At 36.3% G+C, this 27,788-nt stretch overlaps 4 protein-coding genes across 5 annotated transcripts; 2 read left to right on the forward strand and 2 right to left on the reverse strand.

The window, feature by feature from the left end:
• Nucleotides 1-1,627: 1,627 nt before the first annotated feature.
• LOC140822033 (uncharacterized) lies at nucleotides 1,628-4,506 on the reverse strand. Its single transcript, XM_073182757.1, has 3 exons — nucleotides 3,941-4,506; nucleotides 3,528-3,634; nucleotides 1,628-2,622 (listed from the first exon to the last, which is right to left on the reverse strand). The coding sequence occupies exons 1-3, from the start codon at nucleotides 4,367-4,369 to the stop codon at nucleotides 1,908-1,910; spliced, it is 1,251 nt and encodes a 416-aa protein (XP_073038858.1). The 5' UTR covers nucleotides 4,370-4,506; the 3' UTR covers nucleotides 1,628-1,907.
• An 11,439-nt stretch (nucleotides 4,507-15,945) lies between these two features.
• LOC140822001 (tRNA-dihydrouridine(16/17) synthase [NAD(P)(+)]-like) lies at nucleotides 15,946-18,194 on the reverse strand. Its single transcript, XM_073182706.1, has 3 exons — nucleotides 17,582-18,194; nucleotides 17,348-17,454; nucleotides 15,946-16,733 (listed from the first exon to the last, which is right to left on the reverse strand). The coding sequence occupies exons 1-3, from the start codon at nucleotides 18,074-18,076 to the stop codon at nucleotides 16,001-16,003; spliced, it is 1,335 nt and encodes a 444-aa protein (XP_073038807.1). The 5' UTR covers nucleotides 18,077-18,194; the 3' UTR covers nucleotides 15,946-16,000.
• Nucleotides 18,195-19,553: 1,359 nt separating this feature from the next.
• Nucleotides 19,554-21,580, forward strand: LOC140821959 (UPF0481 protein At3g47200-like). The gene has a single exon (XM_073182647.1). It carries the CDS (start codon nucleotides 19,755-19,757, stop codon nucleotides 21,366-21,368), a length of 1,614 nt encoding a protein of 537 aa, XP_073038748.1. The 5' UTR covers nucleotides 19,554-19,754; the 3' UTR covers nucleotides 21,369-21,580.
• Nucleotides 21,581-22,765: 1,185 nt separating this feature from the next.
• Nucleotides 22,766-25,310, forward strand: LOC140822155 (cyclin-D3-2-like). Of its 2 annotated transcripts, none has more exons than XM_073182904.1 (4): nucleotides 22,766-23,670; nucleotides 24,047-24,248; nucleotides 24,416-24,546; nucleotides 24,674-25,310. In XM_073182904.1, exons 1-4 carry the CDS (start codon nucleotides 23,194-23,196, stop codon nucleotides 24,953-24,955), a joined length of 1,092 nt encoding a protein of 363 aa, XP_073039005.1. In that variant the 5' UTR covers nucleotides 22,766-23,193; the 3' UTR covers nucleotides 24,956-25,310. The 2 variants fall into 2 exon arrangements, with proteins under 2 accessions (XP_073039005.1, XP_073039004.1); XM_073182903.1 differs by having other exon boundaries at nucleotides 22,776-23,694; nucleotides 24,674-25,305.
• Nucleotides 25,311-27,788: the final 2,478 nt, after the last annotated feature.

Genomic DNA, 27,788 nt, shown 5'->3' on the forward strand with positions numbered 1-27,788 from the left:
CTTTTTTCAAATTGACACTGATGTGATCATTGATGTCTCATTGATGTGATTTTAACATGACTTTGATAGACGTTCTTATTTAAAAAAGTTAAAATTATCCCCAAAAAAAATTAAACCATACGATGAAATTTCACAATATATAAACAACAAAAAGCACAAATAAACTAATACACGACTAAAATTATATTAAAAAAAATTCCATTATTATTTCTCCGCATTTCAATCTCTCATTTTCTATTTATTCTCTTCCCCCATTTCTTTTGGTCACCATTCCACGGCCACCGACACCGTCACTGCCAGAAAATAATGGGAGTCCACGGCCGACCTGCAAATCTGAATTTGGGTACTGATCATCAATTGATCACAAATTTATTAACTTAAAAACACTTTGCACGGCTATTAAACATATTTAGAACAAGTACTAGAGAATAACGATGTAATTTAAAGAATTTTTAACTCGAATTTACGAGTTGAGTGGTTAGAATTGGCCGGGCACTCTCGATTTGTAGTCATTTTCAAGAATGGAGGAAAGTTACAGCATGCTAGCTAGATATATACGTCTGAAGTACTTGCACCAGCTTTCAGTGCAAAAGTACTTGCACATGCAAATCAATAAATGATTATATATATATATATATATATATATATATATATATATATATATATATATGATTATATATGCAAGTCTCATATATATATATGAGAAATATTGTTATTGCCACTTCAAAAATTATTATTCTCACGATAAGCAGGCATGCCAAATGTGGGAGAGAAGTCCATTAATGAGAAATCATGTTATCACAGAATTCTTTTACCTTGTATTTGAAAGAATAACAAAACCGAAAAAGGTTGAAACTTCTTAGGCATTGATTATTTAGACTTAAGAATTCATTTTTGAAAAATGTGTATTTAAAGTGCTCGTTTGTTCCAAAAGCTTACACAATTATGTAAAGTTGAAAGATTTACCACCACTTTTTTTGGACCTTTAAAGTGGTGGGTGTTTAATCTTAATGAAAACATTTGTATCAAATTCTATGCAAGTTTCAGTTTATGTTCGTTTTGTTTTCAAATTTTTTTTACATAGGTAAAGATTCGTGAGTTCGTCTCACAAGAGATCTACTCAAAAATATTATTATTTTCTAAAAACGGGTGTTGATACATATCTCCTATACAAAAGTTCCTATATTTAGCATTCAAATTACCCAATAAAAAATCTAACACAATTGGAATGTTTTGTTAATGTTTCATAATAAAACAAAATATATATTTAATTCCTTAAATTGTACTTTTTTTTAGTTACCTCAATTTTTTCTCGAAATAAATACATCGAACTTTTTGGTTCACGTGTGAAACAACAAAATGATTTTGACATAAAGTAAGTGCTATAACAAAGACAAGGGCAAACGAGTAAACTCGATGACTGTATATATATTTTCGAGTAAAAAAATTAGACTTTCGTCGACAACACGGGCCCGAGGATTTCTTGGGAAGAGACGTAAAGATTCTATTTTTCGAAAGAGATATTGAGTTGGCAGCTTAATTATGTTTAGAATTTAATAAAATAATAGTGCCTACGGTTTTCCAACTTTGGATTGTAAAATTAAGGACTCGAAAAAAGGAGCTGCTATTAAAATAGGAAACCTCATATAAAGCTTTATTAATTATTAACTTGAACTTGGAGCCCAATCCACAGTCCGTACGGCTCCCAAACAAGACTGAATTATACACAGAAAATTGTTTAGGTCGTGGTAATAAAAGAAGATGCGAGTAGGACAAGTCACTTGGAGTCCCACAGAAAAAGATCAAGAACCCGTTTCCCACATAGAAATAGCACGATTAGCGTCATATTCTTCAATCAACTTGAAAAATCACAAAAATATTAATATAACCTAACAAGAACCCAACAATTATACTGAACTACCATTTCCAGATAATATAAGAGGCATCTGAACACCAAGTTCTCTAAGTCGGTTCACGATGTCATAAAGAAATTCAAACGTGAGCTTGTGCTGTGAATTAAGATCGTTTCTTACATTTGGATGAAGTCTGAACCAGTCTCCCAACATCTTGTGCACGTGTGAACGAACCATTCGCCATGGAACTGGATATTTCTCACAGAACTTCAAATATTCCACCAACAGATCACCTTGGTCCAGTTTCCCTTCTTGAGTATTTTCTTCATTCTCATGTACCCATTCAGCAGTTCGATATCCACTAAACAGAGCTGGATTCTCGAGAAGAGACTCCGCTGAAAGTACCCCTTCGACACCAGTCTCTTCTATACACTGCCAGGCGTCATCCACGTGCCGTATATTTCCATTAGCAAGGACAGGAATTCTAACCACATCTCTAACCGCTCTGACGGCATTCCAGTTAGCCCGGAATTTCTTTCCATCCTTTTCATCTCTTGTTCTTCCATGTACAGCTAAAAGAGAACAACCAGCATCCTCCAGCATTTTGGCATAATTAATGGTATCTTGCAAATCTGGAAATATTCGAATTTTGCATGACACCAGAACGTTAAGGTTTTTAGACAATTTTTCAACTAGGGACCTAACAAGAGGAAGATTATCCATGAGGAAAGCACCATAATTCCCCCGTCTTGCAATACGTTGGGGACAACTGCATAAGGACATTGAACAAATTGAGATCAACTCTATTCCAGATAACAATGCCAAGAAGCAGTTCAATCATGTACACCAACAAAGTGATTCACTCAGGTGTTCATAAATATGTACACCAACTGGGTGGCTCATATTGAACAAATTGAGGTGTTCCATGTTCCAGATAAGAAAGGCAATGAAGCAGTTCAATAATTTACAATATCAAAGAGAATCACTTGAGATTTTCATAAATATCCCAAATAATTTAACCGGAAGTCACGAACAGAGAGCAAGATTCAAGAAAAGAGGCCGGCAAATAAACTCAAAATTTAAAAGAAAAATGGCTGCTTGAGGATAAAGATTGTTGGAAGACAAACAAGAGGACAAGCTACATCTTCCATGACAGGAAAACGTTATAAAGTGTTGAAGGATATTAAAACAAAACCTTGATATGTATAGAGAGGCAGCATTTGAGTAGATAAGTTCAAGCAAGCCTATCCACAATCTAATTTCTAATCCGTTATAACTCCAAGTGACTGAAATTTCTTTTGATTTCATGGAAAGGGAACTTGAAACATACTTTTATGACGGTATTTACTAGTACTATGTGGGTTTCCACAGCTTTTACACAAATAAATAACATGTAACTGAAATTACTGTTTTGTCATCCAAAATAATAAAATCATAAATCTAGTTCCTTCCTCCATGTTTATGTTACATAATATTTTGATCTAAATAAATAAATAACATCAAGAAGCTTGATAATGTTGTTTTCCAAAAAAAATAATTGCTATTTCATATCAAAAACTAAAAACAAATGGATTTTAAACTAAGCATATATATTCAGACACAACACAACATTTAATAAAAAGAACAATAAAAACAGTTTAATGTTAAGCAAGTGAAAACTTGAGAAACAAATACCCAAAATTGATGTCGACATAATCACAGAAAGGCTCCACTCTCCGTGCTGCCTCCAGCAAAACATCCGGATCATTAGCGCAGAATTGCACAAACAAAGGCCTATCCTCCTGCCATTTCAAACAAAATCGAGTCAAATACAAACATTAGATAACATGTGGGCATGAGGCCCATTTCCACTCAAAGGAGACCAAGAAATTAATTCATATAATTATGTTTACGGAGATTTATACTCAAAAGTACAATTTGATTTTTCTTCAATTGACTGGCTAGTACCCCTGTTCGTGCTCTGCTAAAACGGCCTGTTTCTGGAATATATCAGCCGCGAGTTTGTATCAAATGAGCAAATTTCTCGTGACATACGGGCTACGTACAAGCTAAAAGGACCGATGATTGAAACTGGAACCGACATATACCTTACATGTTGTAAATTCTTCTGCCCGATACTTGTGGTTTTCACTGAAAATTCTAGAGTGAAGCATTGGAGTGTAGGCAGCTTGAGCGCCGTACTTACGGCAGAGAAGACGAAAGGGCAGCTCCGAGTTGTCCACCATGGGGGCCACCAGGAGCTTGGGGCAGCCCAATTTCTTCCAATGGGACCAGGCCCTCTCGATGTTGGCCTCACCGGTCAAGTACCCATTCGGATCACCCAAAGGAGCGGATTCTTTCTCTGTAGGAATAACTGAAGCTTCTGACGAGCAGAGAGTATCGTCTTCTTCAATGGTGGGGAAGGATTGTGTAGAGAGGGGTTGAGATTGGGCAGCCATGAACCGGATGAGAGGATTCAGTTTCGGGTCAGGGTTGAAGTAGAGCTGGATCAGAGGTGATCCAAATTTGATTTTCATGGTAAAAGGGTGGCGGCGGCGGCGGAAGCGGATTGATCCATCGCCGCCGTGGGTTTTGGGAGGCGCTTGAAATAATATGGGCCTTGGGAAATAGGGCAATGGAGGGTTTTTTGGTTTTGGTGGAGGGTCATCTTGACCCGACCGTTAAGTCAGTTTTTTAAAAATCATTACATGGTTCCCGAAAATAGATAAATAATTAAATGCAAAAAAAAAAAAAAAAAGCCAAACTAGTAAATGCAGAAATTTGTGGGGAAAAACAAACAAATAGGTATAAAAAAATAAAGAAAAGAATGTCATACCAATAACAAAAACTTGTGTGAGACAGTCTCATGGGTCATATTTGATGGGTCATATTTGTGATATGGATATCTTATTTGGGTCATCCATGAAAAAAATATTACTTTTTATACTAAAAGTATTACTTTTTATTGTGAATATGGGTATGGTTGACATTTCTCACAGATTAATATCTATGAGACGATCTCACATGAGACACACTCCATACCAATAGGGATGTAGACGATCTAAATCAAATCAAACTAAACCAAATAATATCAAGTTTGAATTTGGCTCGTTTAAGATTGTTTGAGGCTCGAGATTGATTCGAGCTTCTATTATCAGACTCGAGCTTGGTTTGTTTTGAAATTACTAAGCTCGTTAAAAGTTCGAGTCCGGCTCGTTAAAAACTCGTTTATCATGTTAATCAAGCCCGTCTCGAGCTTGATTTATTAATAGCTCGTTTATGATGTTTAACAAACCTGGCTTGAGCTCGGCTCGTATTTTTAGCTCGTAAAGCATAAAATGAGTTTGAGTTTGAGCTTGTTAAAAATTAAATATATCTATGAACTAATTTTAAATCAGACATAAAAATATAAATTCATTTATAAATAACCTAAATGACAAAAATAATAACTAAAAAAACAAAAACTCGGTATATTATTGAACATCCCAAAATAATAATTTTATCATCCAGATAACAAATATTTGTCATACACTGATATCACCATATTAATAATAATTTGTAAAGTTACTCAATGTATATATGTCTAGGTGATGTAAATTTTTTGGGGAAAAAATAATAAGTTTGTGTATTTCTGTTAATTTGTTGTGTTTTAAAGAACATTTTAGTATAATGATATGTATTTAAGATTCAAAATGTAATTGTAGCTATGTGGTGTAAATTCATCTTTTTTTTCAATTATGTTTTGTGTTCATTTCTTTCCATTGACATTAATACTAATATTTTTATTTGTCAACTCAACAAATGAGTCAAGTTCGAGCTCGAGCTTACGAGTCACCTAAACATCGAGCTCGAGCTTACGAGCCACCTAAACAAGCCGAGCTCGAGTTCAAGAGCTTATTATTGAACATGTTTGCGAGTGTATTATCGAACATGTGTGCGAGCTCACGAGTCGAATATCCTTATGCTTGAGCTTGATTTGATTAAATTTTTGAGCTTAAAATCTGTAAGGAATTGTTGTTGTGCAGGAAATAAATATAAAAACATTATTATAATGTGTGTATCAGAAGTTAGTGTTGTGCTCTGGTGTTGTTAACACGAGCACACAACATGCAGCGGAAATTAATTATTAACACACAAATATAATTTTAATGAATAAACACCAGCTTTAAATTATGCACAAGTACGAATACTTGTGCGATGCCTCATGGCAAAAATTTCACTAGAAAAATTATGTAAATCGTTTACACCAAAAACAATACTAGTGAGAAAACAAAAGCAAATTCCTTTACACTCCAAGGAATTAAAAATGCATCAAAATAAACCACATAAAAACTAGATGCATAAAATAAAAAACGTATTGCTTAAAACAAACACAACCACTCTTCGTCCAACACTCTGCGTCAGTGTTGTCTCCGAGTGTTGGCAACACCAATCGGCAACACGGAAAATCTGTGAATCAATCACTCAAACACTTCACACGAAAATCTCCAATACTGAACTTGTGTGTTCAGAAAATGCTCCAGCAGCTTTCTGCGTTGCAAAGTGATCAATCGATCACACGAAAACTTCTCATCAAAAATAGGCTCGGCTTTCGTATATTCTTCTATGTAAGAACTCCTCTGCCGACCTTCCCGAAGACTCCCAAAAACTCCAGCAGCTTCTCTTCACAACAAAGTGATCCACAATCACACAAAACTTCAGCACCTACACAATAAAGTGACAACCCGATCACATAAAAATGTAGAGCAAATATGTGTTGGACTTTTGTAATTTCTTCTATGTGAAAAGCTTCCTAGTCCAACTCTCTCCTCTCCAAAAAACCCTTTTCTCTCTCAAGCCTCTTTTCTCTCTAAAACCACACCCTCTCTGCCGTACACCACACTTGTATATATATGTGTGCTTTCACATATATTGACATAATTATCTTCCCAAAAAGTAGTCCTAGAAAATATGGAAAACAAGATTTCATTAGATATAACACTCTTTTAAACAAAGATAAAATATCTTAGAGATAAAAATCATATGAAAACAAATCATATAATATCTAGATATAAATCAAGCAAGATCTTATCATCTATAAATAAATCAAGCAAGATTTTATAATCTAAAAATAAATCAAACAATAATCTAGAAAGGCAAAATCATAAATTGATATTATCAATTTAGCAAAATAATAAAGGAATAAAGTATTCCTTTCAATCTCCCCCTTTTTGCCTTTCTGGACAAAACATCCAAAAATGATAATCTTGATAAGTATCGCAGTCAGTTAAGCTCCCCCTGCATTAGAGTGTGTCTCCCCCTGAGTTAAAGCTCATCTCCCCCTGAATTAAATATGTTAGAGCACTGGTGTTGTTGACAGTGTTGTCAACACCATCATTAGAACACCTGAAAACATAAGAAGACATGCGAATGAGAAATTCATTAATCACGCACAGCAACCCAAAGAGTCTTAACAACTCGAGATGCTTCAGCACCATCCATAGAACCATGTAATTTTTGTTCTCCTTCTCCCCCTTTTTGGCCAGAATGTAAGCCAACTTCCAAAAGCGCTCTCTACTCAGCCACTGGTATTTCTTAGTAAGCAATAGGTTCTTTGGGCTTTTGAATCTACTGTAGATCAAAGTCAATTTGGACCGTAGCAAACACTCCACGATCTATCATTATCAAAAGAGTCAGTGTTGTCAGCGATGTTGACAACATCGGACTCAACATCAGCAGTATTTTCAGCAACCTGTAAAATGTGAGAGAAAATTATAAAGATATATTAGGAGTTATGCACAAAGAAATCACGATAGTAGGAAAGATGTGAGAGCAAGTGAAAATAATCAAGAGTAATTATCATGGATTCAATGGTAACAAAACACATATACTCTTGCTCCAACGAAAAAAATCAGATTGATTCACTCCTTCAGTTCTGAACAATCCACACCGTAAATGTGATATTTTCAAAATTTACCAAAAAAAAACTTATTATGGTTTAATTCCAAAATCAAATAGTAAAATTGATTCAAACTCGTGTTACGACATTTTCAAAAGAAAATCCAGTGAAACCCACGTCGATTATAACTCACTGACACAAGTATACACATAAATTCAAAATCTAGGTAATCAAGGTTTTTATCAACTGTCATAGGTCAACACTGATATGTTACTGCACACGATGAATTCACGAAACAAAAATCAATATGCATGTCCTAAATATGCCTCCAATATGATGAATTATCAAAATGTCAGGCAGTGTATAAACTGTGCTGTGTCAGAACTTGGTGTTGGCAACACCTCCTGGCAACACCACTGAGTTTTATTCAAACTTCCATAAAATTTTATTTTGATTCAGAAATGGTAGCTCCCACACTAGAAGAACGGTCTTCAATGGACTCCCCTAGGTAGCTTTTTCCATTACTATTTTTACTTAGAAGTGGTAGCTCCCACACTAGAAGAACGGTCTTCAATGGACTCCTCTAGGTAGCTTTTTCCATTTTCTTCTAATTTTTTTTTTTTATTTACCTCTTTTCTGTTTTTCTCCTTTTGCTCACATTTTCCAAGTCATCTTTCACTTTAGACAAGATCACGATTTTCATGATTGTCCTCAACTACTCAATGCCTTGGATTTGAGCAAAATCTATTTCTCAACATACGATTGGAAGTATGAACACTCAGGGGTACCTTTCAGAAATTTGCCTCCACTGTTCAGTCATTGCACAAATAAATAGGATGATTATGAATATGCAGTATGCCTAATATCCTAGTAATGGTCATGCAAAAACGAATGTTGTCTCTGGTGTTGGCAACACCACTGACAACACTGAACAAATGTTTTTAAAAGTACACACATGCTGAGAGATTTCCGAAGATTGGAGAATCTCTCAAAATCCAAAGGTTTCGTGAATATATCAGCCAGTTGATTCTCAGTCCTAACAAATTTCAGTCGAATTATGCCTTTTTTCAACCAAATCTCGAATAAAGTGACGTCTTATGTCTATGTGTTTTGTTCGAGAGTGTTGAACAAGATTCTTAGAAATGTCTATAACACTTGAGTTGTCACAATATACCATCATGCAATTGCTTAACTTGCAATCCAAGAAAGAAAGTTAGTTTTCCTACCATGCTCATTTCGAATTGTGATGACATGCAATCCACAGAGTTATTCACAAGCATTTGAGATGAAGCACTGAAAATAATATCATCTACATACACTTGATAGATCAAAATATCAGATTTCAGTTTTTGAATGAAAAGGGTTTTATCAACCTCACCTCGTTTGAAGCCCAAGTTTATCAGATTGTCGGCTAACCTACCGTACCATACCCGTGGAGCCCATGCAGATTGAACCAATCATTTTGCGGTAGTCCACCTGTAGTGACCCGTTCCAGAATCACCTACTAATCAGAACTTAAGCATGCAAAATTAACATTAAAACTGAATCAGGTAAAACAGCGGAAAAACAGTAATGCAACCCAATCGAATCTGTAAGTACAAAATACTTAAACAACCAGATTGAACTAAATACCAAGAACAAATACCAATAACTACAAGTCAACCTCTGCCAGCTCCCTGTCCACTCCCTCCTGGACCGCCCAACCTGAGACCTGCCCCATCGAATAGGGTGTCCAAAACAGAGATAAACCGAGGACGTGAGCATAAAACGCTCAGTACCGAAAGCATGAGTATACAAGACTATGACATGCATGTATGCAAAATGTACTGGATACCAGGATCTGGGTATATCGAAATACTGCTCAGGTAAATGACGTCAAGGTATGTAGCACTCTGCGCCGTCGCACCAGGAGGTGGCTCCCATACCAAAATAAACCTGTGGATATACCGGTGACCTGACCACCGTCGGCCAACGGGGTCCAACCATCCACAACAAACGAGGGCTGAGCACCCTCTCAACAGGCTATCTCAAAAATAGTCAGGCTCAACATGATTATGTAAATGCCGCATAATAAACCATGCATCATATGACAGATAATAATGCAACATATAAACATGCAACACATAGTAAAGCATACTCAATCCTGCTATCTCGGATAGTACTTTCGTACCTCAAATCAGTAGATCCTAGCAATCAGCCCTAGAATCAAGTCTGCGTCCGTAGTCAGCCCACTGATACCGCTAGCTCCCAACTAGAGTACAGCTCCGCTACAAAACCAGTAGCTCCCCGCTAGTGCCTAAACCTCGGGAAAAGACTAGAAACTTATCAGAAACGACTAAAACGCTCTGGAACACTCGGAATTGGCGAGGGAATAGTGAAGCCTCGCGCCTCTATTTATAGACAACGATCGGACGATCCGATCCACTTCGGACGATCCGAACCCTGTACCCTTCGGACCTTCCGAACCCTTATCGGACGATCCGAACCCTGCATGTCTTCCACGTGTCCAGACACCTGTCTTCGGACGATCCGAACCCTGATCGGACGATCCGAACTCTGCATGTCTTCCACGTGTCCAGCCACCTGTCTTCGGACGATCCGAACCCTGATCGGACGATCCGAACCCTCTTCAGACGATCCGAACCCGGTTCGGTCCTTCCGATCCCAACGAAATATAATTAATCCAATAATTAACTCAAATTAGGCATCGGGATACTACACCACCTTTTCTTTGTTTCTTGTTTGCACACCATCATGTAATTCACCAATGATTTGTGATGATGGATGATTTTTCTGAATCTTGCTGGGAATTTCTTTTTCACAATTGATCACCACATCATCATTATCATTGTAATCAGTGTTTTTATAACCGGACCGTTAATCGAACCGGTCAAGCCTTAAAAAATGGTTCAACCGGTTCAACCGGTTCGACCGGACGGTCGAACCGGATCAATAAAATTAATATTTTATTTATTTTATATAATAAATAAAATAGTAAAATATTGATTATTTATGTTTTTATAGTTTTTATTTAATTTTTAAGATGAAAATTACAATAAATATCAAAATAAAAATCATTTTTCAAATTCAAAAATCCAAATTACACATAACATGTAACCAAATAGGGATGACCAAGTTTAAGTGCCCAATTAAACATCAAGATTAATTATAAAAAAAAGTAGCAAACATCAAAAACCGTCGCTATTTAGCGACGGTTTTAAAAAAACCGTCGCTAAATTGCGACGGTTATTCTATAACCGTCGCTATATAGCGACGGTTTTTGAAATAACCGTCGCCGATCTCTGGGCAATTTTTTAATAATTTCACAGACCCGGCCGGTTCCTGAAGACCGGCCGGTTTCCGGTTTTTCCGGTTGAACCGGGTTTTAACCGGTTTTTTTCGGTTAAACCTGTTTTCCGGGTTTTTATTTATGTCCGGACCGGTCTGGAGGCCGGTTCACGGTTGAACCGGTCCAACCGGCCGGTCCGGTCCGGTTTTGAAAACATTGATTGTAATCATTATCCACAGTTTCTGTTTGGTTCAGAGGCGGTGTTGTGCTTGGTGTTGCCTCACTGGTCTCAACACCGGACTCAACACTGTTTCTGGTCAGTGCCTCACTTATATCCAGCCATTCTTCTACATCAGCCTCCGGTGTTTTAACTGTTAGATCTGCAAGATCATCAAACACAACGTTAATTGATTCCATTGTAGTCCTAGTTCTCAGATTAAATACACGATAAGCACGGCCATTAGTAGAGTATCCAAGAAAGAGACATTTAACACTTTTTGAATCAAATTTAGCTAGATGATCTCTATCATTCAACACATGACCTACACATCCAAAAATATGAAAATATTTAAGGTTTGGTTTTCTTCCCATTATAATCTCATATGAGGTCATTGTAGAACCACTCCTTAAATAAACACGGTTGGAAATGTGACATGCCGTATTTAAAGCTTCGGCCCAAAAACATTTTGACACATTCTTAGAACTAAGCATGACCCGAGCCATTTCTAGGAGGGTTAGATTTTTCCTTTCAGCTATGCCGAATTTTTGAGGGGTCTTCGGAGATGAATAATCATGAGTGATACCTTTCTTATGGCACAAAGAAATAAAATGAGAATTTTCAAACTCCTCACCATGATCGGTTCTTATTTTAACCACCCTCATATCAAACAGATTTGTTATCCTAGCATGCAACTTCTTAAAAGCATCAAATATATCAGATTTTTCTCTAAGAAACCTTACCCAAGTAAAATGCGAAAAATCATCAACACAAAGAAACGAATATTTCTTACCACCCAAGCTCTCAACATCCATTGGACCCAGTATATCCATATGCAAAAGTTCAAAGCACTGTGTTGTCCCAAAGTGTTGCAACACCGGGTGCGCAACACGGGTTTGTTTACTTTTCTGGCATGGACCACAGACATACACAACACCTAAATTTAAATTGGGCATACCTCTCACAGCATCAAACTTACGCAGATTCTTCAAGGTATTGATACTCACGTGTCCCAGTTTTTGATGCCATATGTCTAAATCACTCACCTTGGCACTTCGGCAACCATCGCCTTCTCCCAATTGATAACAATTGTCAGCTGAACGAGTACCTGACATTACACAAACATTGGCATCATTAAAAACTTCACAATTATTTTTATTGAACTTAACATGTAAATCATCGTCACAAAGTTGACTTATGCTTATTAAGTTTGAGTTAAGTCCTTCAACATGTAGAACATTATGAAGTTCAGGGAGCCCATCAACATTCAGGGTTCCTTTGCCTACAATTCTTCCTCTGGAACCACCACCATAGGTTACACACCCACTTTTTACTTCAACATAATCCGTGAGGCGTTCTTTAGATCCTGTCATGTGGTGTGAACACCCACTGTCAAAGTACCATGCACCTGCAATTAGGGGTGAGTATTCGGTTAATTCGGTTACCGACCGAACCGAATTAGCCATAACCGAACCGAACCGAAATATTTAGCCATAACCGAACCGACCGAATTAATTTTCATAACCGATGAAAACCGAACCGAATTAAAACCGGTTAATTCGGTCGGTGACCGAATTAACCGATTAGTTTAAAAAAAATTGTGATTTAACTTTAATTATATATGTAATTTTTTTTTAACACTACACTTTACACAAATGCATAAAAACATAAAATCACACACATCACAAATGTATAAGTTTTATTTGAACACAATTAATACATACTATATCGATTTTAAAATTAAATATTAAAATATTTATAAAAATTGAAAAATAAAAAAATTATTAAATAATAATATTTATTATATCGGTTAATTCGGTTAACCGATTTCAAATTTTTGAAAACCGTAACCGAACCGAATTAACCGATATAACCGATTTTTTTTTAATTTGAAAACCGAATTTCCGAAATAACCGAACCGAATTTCCGAATTGGCTCGGTTCGGTCGGTTAATTCGGTTTAACCGAAATCTTGCTCACCCCTACCTGCAATGTTAGTTTTTAAAGAAGTATAAATGATATTGCATCGAATAACAGTTTTAGGTACCCAAACTTTTCTTGTGGAAGATTTCTTGACTGCGGTGTTGCGCCTGGTGTTGGACAACACTGTGGGCAACACCCGATTTGATTTCCAATTTAGGTAGTCGTCTCTTAGTTTGTAGCAGAAAGGTCTGATATGCCCAGGCTTATAACAGTAGTGGCAGATAAAATGTCGTTTTCTTTGCTTTGGTTTGGAAGTTGACACTGGTTTCTTGATTTGTGATATCTTCATTGGAGGATCAACTTTCAAAGGAGAGGAAGAAGCTCTATTTTGTTTCGGCCTTTGTTCCGATGCTAGCTTTGAGATTTGCAGATTCTCCATAGGAGGGTTCACTGTTAAGGGGACAGAGCGGTCTTCGCTTGCCTTTACAAACATGGTTGATTTTGATTTAGAATTGGAAGTTTCACCATGTTCATATGTGCTTTCAACATATCCAAGACCAGTTCTGTTGTCCTTTCCCATAGTTAGCATCGAGTCAAGTTTTGACGAACTTGAGTTGAATTTTGCAAGAGTCTTTGATGCCTTCTCAAGCTCCTCCTTGACTTTGCACAATTCAAGATCATTCTTGCTAAGCACAACTTCAAGTCGAGACACAGATTCTTTCAAATCAGCATTATCCTTAGAGAGGATTGAATTTATTTTATTTCTTTTGATCCAATCTTCGTATAGCTCCTCATACATAGCCTGCACACATTCAAATGTGAGTTCATCAGAATCAATATCCTGGATTTCATGATTACCTGAGTCACCGTGAGATTTAGCATTGAGACACAAGGTTTTTGAAGTGGTGTTGCGGCCCGGTGTTGCAACACCAGCGGCAACACCGTGCGGGTTGACTTGCAGCCAGCATTTTTCTTTCAAAACAGCAGTGTTCTGTGATAGTACGTCCATCGGGATTCTGTTAAATTTCCTGAAAAAAGAAAACAACAATAAACCAGAATCAATCACTTAGTGTATCAAGCGTTGGCTCTGATACCACTTGTAAGGAATTGTTGTTGTGCAGGAAATAAATATAAAAACATTATTATAATGTGTGTATCAGAAGTTAGTGTTGTGCTCTGGTGTTGTTAACACGAGCACACAACATGCAGCGGAAATTAATTATTAACACACAAATATAATTTTAATGAATAAACACCAGCTTTAAATTATGCACAAGTACGAATACTTGTGCGATGCCTCATGGCAAAAATTTCACTAGAAAAATTATGTAAATCGTTTACACCAAAAACAATACTAGTGAGAAAACAAAAGCAAATTCCTTTACACTCCAAGGAATTAAAAATGCATCAAAATAAACCACATAAAAACTAGATGCATAAAATAAAAAACGTATTGCTTAAAACAAACACAACCACTCTTCGTCCAACACTCTGCGTCAGTGTTGTCTCCGAGTGTTGGCAACACCAATCGGCAACACGGAAAATCTGTGAATCAATCACTCAAACACTTCACACGAAAATCTCCAATACTGAACTTGTGTGTTCAGAAAATGCTCCAGCAGCTTTCTGCGTTGCAAAGTGATCAATCGATCACACGAAAACTTCTCATCAAAAATAGGCTCGGCTTTCGTATATTCTTCTATGTAAGAACTCCTCTGCCGACCTTCCCGAAGACTCCCAAAAACTCCAGCAGCTTCTCTTCACAACAAAGTGATCCACAATCACACAAAACTTCAGCACCTACACAATAAAGTGACAACCCGATCACATAAAAATGTAGAGCAAATATGTGTTGGACTTTTGTAATTTCTTCTATGTGAAAAGCTTCCTAGTCCAACTCTCTCCTCTCCAAAAAACCCTTTTCTCTCTCAAGCCTCTTTTCTCTCTAAAACCACACCCTCTCTGCCGTACACCACACTTGTATATATATGTGTGCTTTCACATATATTGACATAATTATCTTCCCAAAAAGTAGTCCTAGAAAATATGGAAAACAAGATTTCATTAGATATAACACTCTTTTAAACAAAGATAAAATATCTTAGAGATAAAAATCATATGAAAACAAATCATATAATATCTAGATATAAATCAAGCAAGATCTTATCATCTATAAATAAATCAAGCAAGATTTTATAATCTAAAAATAAATCAAACAATAATCTAGAAAGGCAAAATCATAAATTGATATTATCAATTTAGCAAAATAATAAAGGAATAAAGTATTCCTTTCAAAATCGATTTTGAGTTTGGCTTGATATGATTAACAAACGAACTCAAACACGCTTTTAATAGAGTCGAACTCTGAATAACTTGCAAACGATTTGGTTTATTTACATCCCAACATGCCAATATATTTAACCTTTCACCTTACTTTTAATATAATACTAGCACAAAAAAGAAACGATAAAATAAAAAACAACACAAAAATCTTAATATAAAAATAGAAGATAAAGAATTTTTTTGAAAAGTTACATTTTCTTAAATAAATAACTACCAAAAGATGCACTCAATTTTACAAAGATGTTATTTTTGTCGAAGAACAAAGTTGATACCAAGTATGAAGATAGAGATAATTAAACAAATTAACAAATAATTTTTTAAAGAATATATAAAATAAAGTAGGTTGAAGACCTAAGCGCCATTGGTCTCAATTCCCAGAAACGAAGTCGATTAAAAAAATTATCGACTTAAATTAAATCGAATTCATAAAAATGGAATCAAAACAAACTGAAACATATGGTTTAGCATCCACAAAATCTTTGCTAAAAAACTCCATCACATTTGACAAATCGAACATTCTCACTTGATACAATGTAATCTGTGGAGATTAGTATCGGAAACACAAAGAGGTAACTTGACACCAAGTTCCCGAAGCCTAAACACCATCTCGTAAAGGTATTCAAACGTGAGACTCTTCTGCGCATTGAACTCGTCTCTTACATTTGGATGTATTCTGAACCAATCCCCTAACATTTTATGCACATGAGAAACTATAATCCCCCAAGAAACTGGATATCTCTCACACAGCTTCAAATACTCCACCACCAATTCTCCCTGGTCCAGTTTCAAATCTTTCACCATTTCTCCATTCCCCAACACAAGTTCATCAGTCAGTCTGTATCCAGCGAAAAGAGCTGGATTTTCGAGTATTGCTTCAGCTGACAGCACCCCTTCAACTCCGGTCTCTTCCAAGCACAGCCATACATCATCAATGTGTCGTATATTTCCATTCGCAAGGACGGGTATGCTAACCACTTTCCTGACTGCTTTTATGACATCCCAGTTGGCCCGGATCGTTTTCTGGTCTTTTTGGTCTATTGTACGACCATGTACGGCCAGAAGAGAACAACCAGCGTCCTCCAACAATTTGGCGTAGTTGATGGTGTCTTGCAGATCTGGAAATATTCGAATTTTGCATGAAACAGGAATGCGCAGGTTTTTAGCCAATTTTTCCACCAGAGACTTGACGAGGGGGAGATTTGACATGAGGTAAGCACCATAATTGCCACGTTTTGCAAAATTTTGTGGGCACCTGCGCAACAAGTATAAATAGAAACACACTGAGATATTTTTTTTTTGTTACCGGTATCATATGCCGAGGAAAAATAAAAAAATGAATGGCCAGATTAATATTTTTTTTGCGGATTGAAGCAAGAATCATAACAATTCTTTACACATTGTACACTCGCTTGTCATTGACTACTTCACATGATAATGAAGAGGAAGAATGGATCATCGCTATGCAATGTAGCATGCCATATATTCTTCGAGAGAGATTAACAAAATGAACAGCTAATAGATAAGAAAAATTATAGCCTCCAACACCCCATAAATGTTTCTCCCGGATCCTCAGTTGTGTGGATTTTGACTGACTACTTGAGACTGATTTACAGGGTTAGTAAAGTGAAGTTCAGACAGCGTCTGATTGGAAGTGAACCTTCTTCAATACAATGACACCACAAAACAAAACGGCATAATGATAAATCAATTCAAATCTTCATCATTAACATCCCAACAGGGGAGAACAATTACATGATAGTACGAAACATTGTTACAGAATTAGATTTAAAAAGCTAAAATAGTGATATTCAGATGAAAAATTCGAAGCTTTCTGTAGCTTCAGACAATTGAGATCAAGCATGTTACCCCAAGTTAATGTCAACATAATCACAGTAAGGCTCCATTCTCTGCGCGGCCTCCAGCAAAACATCCGGATTATTTGCACAGAACTGCACAAACAACGGCCTATCCTCCTGCAAGCCAATTCATATAAGACCCAGTCAAAGCTATTGAAGGGTGTCCAATCACGCAAAATCAACAATTAATTCACCACGTATGTGCTTCAATCTCAGTCCAATAGCCAAAATTTACCATCTATACCTTACAGGTTGAGAATTCTCGAGAGCGATATCTTGGGTTTTCGTTGAAAACCCTGGCATGAAGCATCGGAGTGTAAGCGGCGTGGGCACCGTACTTCCTGCAGAGCAAACGGAACGGTAGCTCGGAATGGTCCACCATAGGGGCTACGATGAATTTGGGCCGTCCCAATTTCTTCCAGTGGGTCCAGGCATCCAAAGGGATGGAATCTGTCCCGGAGGCGAGAGTCGTAGTTCCAGAAAAGCGGAAATTGACCTCGGTGCCAGTGGGAACGGTGTGTGGCAAAAGGGGTTGGGTTTGTGCGGCCGCCACGAATAAGTCGAAAGGTTTGGAATTCGGGTTTGGGTTGAGATGGATCTTGGAGATAGGCGGAATGGGTTTACATCTCTCCGGGTACCCATCACCGCTGGAATCAAAACGGAGGCGGCGATGCCTGCTGTTGGAAAATGGGTTAACGGGGATGATTAAACCTGACCCATAGCACGACAACTTCTGCATGAAGCTTCGAATTTTTGATGCACATGTTATCGTCAACGTCGAGGATAACGGATTATATGATTTCGTTCAGGAAACAAATAATTACATATTACATCATTTTATTTTAAGGGGAAAATGAGGGAATTGGGAATTGATTAAGTTTTAATTTTGTCCAAATAAAAATTTCACTCCAAGTTCAACCCACCACCTCAAAAACAAAATTCTACCCAAAAAAACTAATCCCTAAAAACCTCATCCCAAAATTACACCAAACAAGTTAACCTCAAAACTCGACTCAACGATGAAAACTTAACCAAAATTGATTTTTTTTATTCAAATGTAAAAAAAACTCGATTTAAAATTTAAAAACTTGACTAAACGTAAAAAATTCGATACAAATTACCAAGTTCAACCCAAATTCGACACAAATGTAAAAAACTCGATGCAAATATAAAAACTTGACTCAAACTCAACCCAAAATTTACATTTTTATTTAATTTTTTACACAAGTATTCATTGAAATATATGATAGTGCAGTGGTAATGTGCTTGTTGTGCAAAAAAAGCTAGGGTTCGAGTCTCAGCTAAAGGTGCAATCGAGCTGAGTCGAACTGGAGTAGCACCCGAGCTCCACAGCTCGACTCGAAAAAAAATTCAACTACTCAAGCTCGAATGTTTCGTGCAATGTATTTCATATAATACTAAAATTTTGTTTCACTGCAACCTTATAAACATGGCAAACTCTAATTTCTGTTGTCATTATAGACAAATTGGATATATTTGTGCGTTTTGCAACCATCATCACAAAATATCGAAAATGCTCTCAACTGCATCACTAAAATCAAAAGTAGCGGTAAATAATTTTCAAGTTTCTCGCTGCAACTTGTAGATTCTTGTGAAAGTTCGTCAGTCCTCTTAATCAAAGTTGTGATTTAATGAATAAGTTAAAAATATTATTACTAGTGAAAGTGGATTCTGTTTGATTGAAACAATTTTTCCATCATAGTTGGTGTTATATTTAATGTTAAACAAAATCTATGAGATATTAAGAACTGTTTCCTGATAATTTATAAAATAATAACCTACTACAACAACTCAGAATTTGGGAACTTTATTTTTTTTTAATATTTCGTGGTGAAAACATGGAAAATGGGAATTTAGTAGGACGGATTAATGAAGCATGTGGCTAAATAAAATGATTATTTGAAATTTGAATTACAGATGGTTGGTATCATATGGCAATTTCCAGCAAATGCATGAGCCCACATGTTCCCAGCAATCATGCAACTTGATCGAGGAAATTTCCAAGCAATTGCCATTTTTCATTTTGTCTTTAGCATGAAATAAGATATAATTATTATTAGTCTTCTATGTCCACACATTCAAGATAATTTTCCGTCAAGTAAGAGATCGATAACTTAAAATTAATAATCAAGGACGTAATAGAACAACAGAATTCAAAAAACTAATGCTCCATTTTGATCTATGAATATGGAAACCTTTTTGTTTTCTGATTCATAACAATACTTATAATGTTTTCAGATTTTTTTTTTTTGAAAAAGTAAAACTAAGTTTATAAATAAATAAAAAACTTTATTCTAAAGACAAAAGGGCATCAATCGAACCAAAAAAAATGTCAATAAATCAGCTTCGTTCTTACACAGTTACACTCAACAGATCTCGTACCATAATCCAAAAAAATGGTGGCTGTATTCAACAAAGAGCTTTTAAGTTGGTATCTGATAACCCTCAAGCTGAATCAAGCAGTAGAAACTGGGATTCATAATGCACAAAGTCCCACGGTTCCAAGATCCGTCGAGTTTCTTCAAGAAATCAATGGTCAGATCAGACAGGAAAGTAAGGGATCGAATTCGATTGAAGTTCCAATTAAAAAAGAAGAGAGTGGCCAAGTTGAGCAGGATCAGCTCAAGACTCCTGAGTATGAGTGGGTGGTCAATATAAAAGAGAAGCTCGATCAAGCTCAAAAAGACGATGCTGCGAGCTCATGGGCAAAACTATGTATTTATAGGATACCTAATTGTCTAAGAGATGGTGACGATAAGGCCTATATTCCTCAGATTGTGTCTCTTGGCCCTTATCATCATGGCAAGAAGCGTTTAAGAAACATGGACCAGCATAAATGGCGAGCTGTTTATCGGATTCTTCATAGAATGAATCAAGACATAACAATATATTTGGACGCTGTTAAAGAGCTTGAAGAAAGAATTCGAGCTTGTTATGAAGGGGCTATCTGTTTAAGTAGCAACGAGTTTGTGGAGATGATGGTGCTCGACTCGTGTTTCATTCTCGAGCTCCTTTGTGGTATGGCCGGAGGGTTTACGCAACTTGGGTACTCAAGGTACGATCCCGTTTTTGCGATGCGGGGTTCTATGCATTCGACTCAACGGGACATGATAATGCTGGAGAATCAGATCCCTCTCTTTGTATTGGACAGGCTTTTAGGCCTTCAGTCTGGAAATCCTGACCAGAAAGGTGTCGTGGCGCGACTGGCACTTCGGTTTTTCGATCCGTTGATGCCTACGGATGAGCCATTAACTAAGCGCGATAGGAAAAAAGTTGAATCATCAATTGGAAATCCGAGTACTTTTGATCCGTTAACGTTGCAGGGTGGACTCCACTGTCTCGAAATCTTCAGAAGGAGCCTTTTAGCCATTCGAGTCGGTCCCAAACCAACTCCTCGAATATGGATCAAACGGTGGTCGCACACAAATCGGGTGGCAGATAAGAGACGGCAGCAACTCATTCACTGTGTCACAGAATTAAAAGATGCAGGGATCAAATGTAAGAGAAGGAAAACAGACAGATTCTGGGATATAAAATTCAATAAAGGAGTACTCAAGATTCCCCGACTCTTGATCCACGATGGCACAAAATCGCTCTTCCTGAACCTCATAGCGTACGAACAATGCCACTTAGACTGTTCAAACGACATAACATCGTACGTGATCTTCATGGACAACCTTATTGACTCGGCAGCCGATGTTAGTTACCTGCATTATTGTGGCATTATTGAGCATTGGCTAGGGAGTGATGCCGAGGTCGCCGACCTATTCAATCGGCTATGTCAAGAGGTGGTTTTTGACATAAATGACAGCAATTTCTCGAGGTTGTCTGAACAAGTGAATCGGTATTACGAGTATAGATGGAATGCTTGGAGGGCTACTTTGAAATCAAAGTACTTCAGTAATCCATGGGCCATTATCTCCTTTGTTGCTGCAGTTGTGTTGCTGCTGCTAACATCTTCACAAACATTTTACGGTATCTACGGTTATTATAGGCCACTTGGCTCATGACGCCCGCTTGCAGATTTGCATTCTTTTGCTGCTGTTGCCAAAGTTTTCAATTGATCTTTTTTTTTTTTTTTTTTTTAGTGTGGATTTGATGTTTTGGACTCCTTTACATATAAAATGGTATGTATGTTGAAGAGGTATGCATGGTTATTGCCGCATCTGGGATTAATTATTTAAAAAATATATTTTAATGAAGTTTGACATTATTATTTACACGGATTTTTCAATCTTGATTTTACCAATTCTTCTGTCAAGAAGGTTTCTTGTGAGATGGTCTCACGAATCTTTATTTGTGAGACGGGTCAACCCTACCGATATTCACAATAAAAAACAATATTCTTAGCATAAAAAGTAATATTTTTCATGGATGACCCAAATAAGAGATCCGTCTCACAAATACGATCCGTGAGACCGTCTTACACAAGTTTTTGCCGTATTGTGTGATGATATTATGTATGGTTTGCATTCGGTGAGAGTCACCCAAAAAGCAGAGGTGGGTTAAACCATATTTTTTCTTTATCAGTTAACATATGTATGTATATATAATTTTAGACCATGTTAAATTTTTTGATTAGTGAGACTTGTAGCAGCTGATTTTCTTAAATATATTTGTATATACTTGGTCAAGTCTATTTTCTTAAATATATTTGTGGGATTTGGTTTGTTTGATTTATAAAATTGTTTTTCAATTAAAATTAAAGTAGAGGAAGCACATCCAATTCTTCAAATCATTTTCTCATTCAAGTTTCTTCTCGCTCGCTACAAAAGTTCAATTTTTAACTTGATTTTTGTTTTTCTTTAAACTAGATTTAATTCTGTTTTGAGCTACTTGATTTAGTTGATGTTTGCAATTATGAGTTTCTTGATAATAATTGTGAAGTTTTTCGAATTTTTTCGTTTAGTTTCTATGATTTTCTGTTTCATTTTAAATATATAATTTATATTATTTTATTTTATTATTGGATCTGTCGTCCCAATGTGAAATTTTTTTGGTTACACCCATACCTCTGTATTAGACATATTTCTTCACCCACCTAATAATATTATATGAATGAAATTGTACAATTATAAAAATGAGTGAGTCTCATGTGAGACCGTCTCACGGATCATAATTTGTGAGACGAGTCTACCCTACCCATATTAACAATAAAAAGTAATACTCTTAGCATAAAAAGTAATACTTTTTCATGGGTGATCCAAATAAGAGATCCGTCTCACAAATACGACCCGTGATACCGTCTCACACAAGTTTTTGCTTTTGTAAAAATATTATAAAATAACTAATATAATAATTATGCAAGTTAAAAATATATAAAATGATATTAGATACTAAATGATTATTATATTATTGAGATGGTTCCCAACAATTTTGTACTTTGTTTGACCGTTCAAACCTGACCAAACTTTTTTGGGCCAGATGGATCCAGGCAAAGTAAAATATAATATCTGGAAAGCCCATGCAGTCCATGTGGGCTGATCCCAGCCCGCACGGCCCGACCCTGCGTAATGAATAACAAGGAGTTATTCCTTATTTCAATGCCAACTTTTGCTCGGCGCCAAAATTCCGAAAATTCCTCCAAGAAAATGAAATAAAAAAAAGGGGAAAAAGAAGAGGCGTGAGAATGTTCACGTATAAAAGTATAAAATCCCTCGGACACTCCTCTTTAGCCTCCTAGCTCTCTGCGTCGCTCTCCTTTTCGGTACCAGAAGGAGAAAGGGAACGAAGGGCGGAAAAAGAGAGAATCAGACGCGAGGTGTGATAATGAGCCAAAGATTCAATATTTCGAGCTTTATCTTCTTGTCCTGAGGATAATGAGCCTAGGCTCCAATGTCTTCTTCCCAGAAGAAGATGGTTTCCCATTTCCAAGAACAAAAGTCCCTTGTCCAAAATTCAATTCTTGACGACCTTTACTGTGAGGAAGAGCGTTTTGATGAATATTCGGGTTTGGATATTTTTGATTTTAATGAGATTGAAGAAAAGCACTTGCCTTTTCTATGCGAGAGTTATTTTTCCTGGGAAGATGATGAGGTTGTCACCCTTCTGATCAAGGAAAAAGATCAGGCGGAACTGAGATGTCATGAAATTAATTCTGATGGGTTTTTGGGTACGGGGAGAAAAGAGGCTGTTAAATGGATGTTGAAGGTGATTGCCCATTACGGGTTCACTGTCACGACTGGTGTTTTAGCTGTGTTATGCTATGACAGATTCGTGTCAAGCCCTTGTTTTCAGAAAGATAAGCCATGGATGAGTCAACTGGCTGCTGTGGCTTGTCTTTCTATAGCTGCAAAACTGGAGGAAACTCAAGTGCCTCTTCTGTTAGACCTTCAAGTACGTTTCTTGATGGGCATTTCGCTTTTTTAGTATGTTCGGACAAATGTGCTTGTGGAAAATTAATCCATTTGTTAGTGCCAATTTTGATAATGCCTAAAGATGTGGACAAGGGTGGTTTCTTCCGTTACTTGATATCTTAAAGATCTGAGTCGTAGTTATATTCAGTGTTGCTTTCTGGTGATTAAATGCATTTGTTAGCAGATGTATACGGTATACATTTATACTCAAATAGTGTATGTGTGTGCATTACCTTGTCAAGCTCATCATTTATTCAAATTATCTTCGTCTAATTCCTTATTGTGGCGAATTTATGGTGATATTGACTTGATTTTATTTGGACGACATTTAGGTGGAAGAATCCAAGTATGTTTTCGAGGCAAAGACGATACAGAGAGGGGAGCTATTGGTGCTCTCGACGCTTAAATGGAAGGTGAATCTCGTTACACCACTCTCATTCTTTGACCACTTTGTGAGGAGATTTGGATTGATCACCAATTTACACACCGAGTTCTTGAGGAGCTGTGAGAGTCTCATACTCACTATCGTAACCGGTACGTGGAATTGGTTAGTTTGACAATAACGCATGTTTACTTCAGCAGAATGGATTATTGCTCTGTGAATTTAAGTGAATGAATCGATGTAAGACCATGATTCTAAGCTGAATTTCCAGGAGTTTCTGTCTATTGATTTCTAATTATTTATCCATGTGTAATTGCAGATTGTAGGTTCGTGCATTTTCTTCCTTCTGTCATTGCTGCTGCAACAATGAAGTATGTTATAAGAGAGGTCCAGCCTTCTGTTGCCCCGGAATACGAAAACCAACTCGTGACCGTGCTAAAAACTAGCAAGGTCTGTTTATCTCTTCGCTTTTTGTTCATATTCAGAATTCTGGTCATCTGTTAGCATCTCCTCAGTTATTGTAACCAAAATTTGAAGTTTCACTGATTCTTGATTGTGAAATCGGGGATTGTTACAGGACAAGGTCGATGCTTGCCATACACTCATTCTGGAGCTAATGGATGACCATAATCGCAGGCCTTGCCACAAGAGAAAGTACAACTTCATACTCAGTAGCCCAAGTGGTGTGATCGATTCATATTTCAGCTCCGATAGTTCGAATGACTCATGGGCATATGTTTCGCCTGGTTCATCCTCTCCGGAGCCATTATTTAAGAGAAGCAGAATTCTGAATCAGCACACCGTAGTAGCTTCATTAAGCAGTAATTTGCCTGTTGGTGTGACCGACCATCCACATTGAACAATCCTATCCTCGTTTTTCCTATGTTTTTTCGATCATAATAAAATGCCATCCTATGATTATGGATTAAAAATTTTGATGTATTCCATGCCTATCCCGTTGATGGATGAGATCAACGTATGACCTCTTAGATTGAGAGTGGTGCTTGAGATTGTTGAGACAGATAAAATGGAGTTTCTTGGTATGTTGAGTGACCATATTATAGTGAATGAATCTGAATTCATTCAGGACATAAGTCTATGTATGCCACATACAAACAGTAGGATGCATAGGTTTGATAAAGATTCAGAGACAGGGATGGGTGTTGTCTTTGGTTGTTTCTCAAAAGGAGGTATCAATGAATTAAGTAAGCTTTTCAATGTGGAGACAGGTTGGCATGGACAATGTGCTGTTTTACTCTTCTTTTCTAAAGAATTTTTTTAAAAAATTATTCAAATAAACAGACAAAACAAGTGTACTTTAAACGATAAATTTTTCATTTTTAGAAAGTTTCATACATATTTTCTAAATCAAATAACAATTTTTAAGCAAGAACAAATTGACTTTGTAAGGGAAATTTTATTTCTTGGTTCTGCACTTCATTGACCAATAAATTCTCCAATTCATCAATCTATACGATAATCTATAATATTTTGCAAAGTAAGCGGATATATTTAAAAATAATCCACAACTAAATGAAAATTGCACAACTTTCACTGAAACTATTTGTTTCTATATATTACCAACAACTCAATTTCCAAAATGAATATCTCAATTTTTAGATGAATGATATTGTTAGGTAGATTAAAAGTGGAATGAGATATTTGTGGTAATAGTATGTATATATGATTCAGTGGAGTTAATTGACTGCACATAGCATGTGGGTATTAGGTTTGCTAGTTATTTTGCAGCGCAAACATCAAAAAATGTAGTACAAAAATGGACCATGGGATGGGTAGGAGCATTAAGGTCAACTCTTCTTGCGTTTGGGACCAGATTTTGAACTCAGATTCGATTGGTCAAAAGTCCATACCCATCATTAAGGCCGCATTGAAATTAATCCTAATTCCACAAGAAATGGGTCACCACGATTCACGTTGTATTTCTAACATTTTTTTGGAAAGTCTTTTTTTTTTTAAAAAAAAAAAGAAGAAGAAGAAGAAGTGAAACTTAAGTCCTATCCACGGTATTTAAATCCTTTAGTTATTGATAATAACCCACGATTGATTTCTATTTCTATATTAGTAAGAAACGTGTTCTTCACGTGCATGGTCGTCAAAACAATCCAATTTTTTGTGTTTTTCAAATTTATGACTGAAAATTCAATGCATGTGAATGTTTTTGTAGACACGCATTCCTTTCATGGGATACAGATAGTTTCATCGAACCCGTTAACTAAATATATAATTTCACTTTGAGTGTAAATTTCTGCGGTATCACAATATTTTTCTGGGATTTGTTCCGACAGTAAATTTTAGCATTATGACATATCGACACTCTGATTCCTCCATTGTAAAACTAATTTGAACTCATGATCACATATATAAGGAAGTTAAAAATTAAGTAATATTAATATGCATGCCCTGTGCGGTGTGTGTCTTTCTCTAAACGAAACATATATGTAAGTATTTATGCCATAAAATTTAAATCCTAGCTCTTCGGATCGGTTTAAACTTGGGTATGACGGCGATCGAGCTTAGAATTATTTGAGCTACAGTCGAGTTAAGGTTTAGGTTATGATATAGTCGTCTGGACCCAAGATTCCGAAAGAGTGAATGAAAGGGTGAAAATGGGTGGTTGTTCATTATTGATAATGGAAACAAACAACATCACGTTTGTAAAGGAAAATCAATAAACGAGGGAGAAAAAGTTGAGCCGATGGTTCCCATTTCATATCGATGTTTGAGTAATAAGGATGAAAAATCCAGTACTGATTTGGTGTTTTTTGAATGCTCAACATCACCTGGGAACACCAGAGTACGGCCATGCCTTTGCAGTAATATAGTTGGCCTAGGACAGTGAAAATATTTCCCACAAGTGTTACTTCTTTTGTGTAAATTTTACATGAAAGAAAATTTCCATGTCGCAACTTCCTCGAGAGGACCAACGCGACCGAGATTTGCTCACCAGTAACTAAAAAATTTCATTAAAGTCAATCTAATCTTGAGGATTTTTTTTTCTGGTTATCATTGCGAATATATTTATGGTCGAGCATTAGTACATCGTGAGCTTTTTTCGAATTGAAGAAACACAGGAAATTGCATGACGTGGTTAAAGAGACGATGGGAAATAAAATTTCTCAACTACCAATCATGAAAGAACAAAAACATTGATGAAAGTATGAACATCTGAACCTCCATTTAATAAATACACAGGTGTTTGGATTTTGTTAAAATGGTGTGATTATATATTTATCTGAAAAGGAAAGATTCAAAGTTCAAAAAAGAATTAAATCCAAATGCTATTTTCTGATGAAGGTGTCAGCAAGAACTGATGGCACCTGTTTAATGAGGTTCTCTTGGATAATCTCATTGGCATCAATGTGCCAACACCAAGTTGAAATTTATGTCAGTAATGTACGAGGCATCTCATAAATAAAATAGCTGTATGGCATTTATTTGATTTCTGGTCTGATCCCAGGTTTAAATATTGTGTCTGGCTCATATATATGGATTATTTCAAATTAATAACGTGGTAATTGATTAATTATCCAGAGCTAATTGTAAAAGTTTAAAAAACATAAAATTCTCTAATTAAAAAAATTAAAGCTAATATTTATTTTATTACAAAGCTCGAGCACATTTAATTCATTGTATGGTCATCGATTGACATTTAAACCTAATGTGATTGCTTG

This window comes from Primulina eburnea, unplaced genomic scaffold (assembly GCF_022965805.1).
Source record: "Primulina eburnea isolate SZY01 unplaced genomic scaffold, ASM2296580v1 ctg739_ERROPOS11973397, whole genome shotgun sequence".
In the NCBI taxonomy this organism is placed as follows: Eukaryota; Viridiplantae; Streptophyta; class Magnoliopsida; order Lamiales; family Gesneriaceae; genus Primulina; species Primulina eburnea.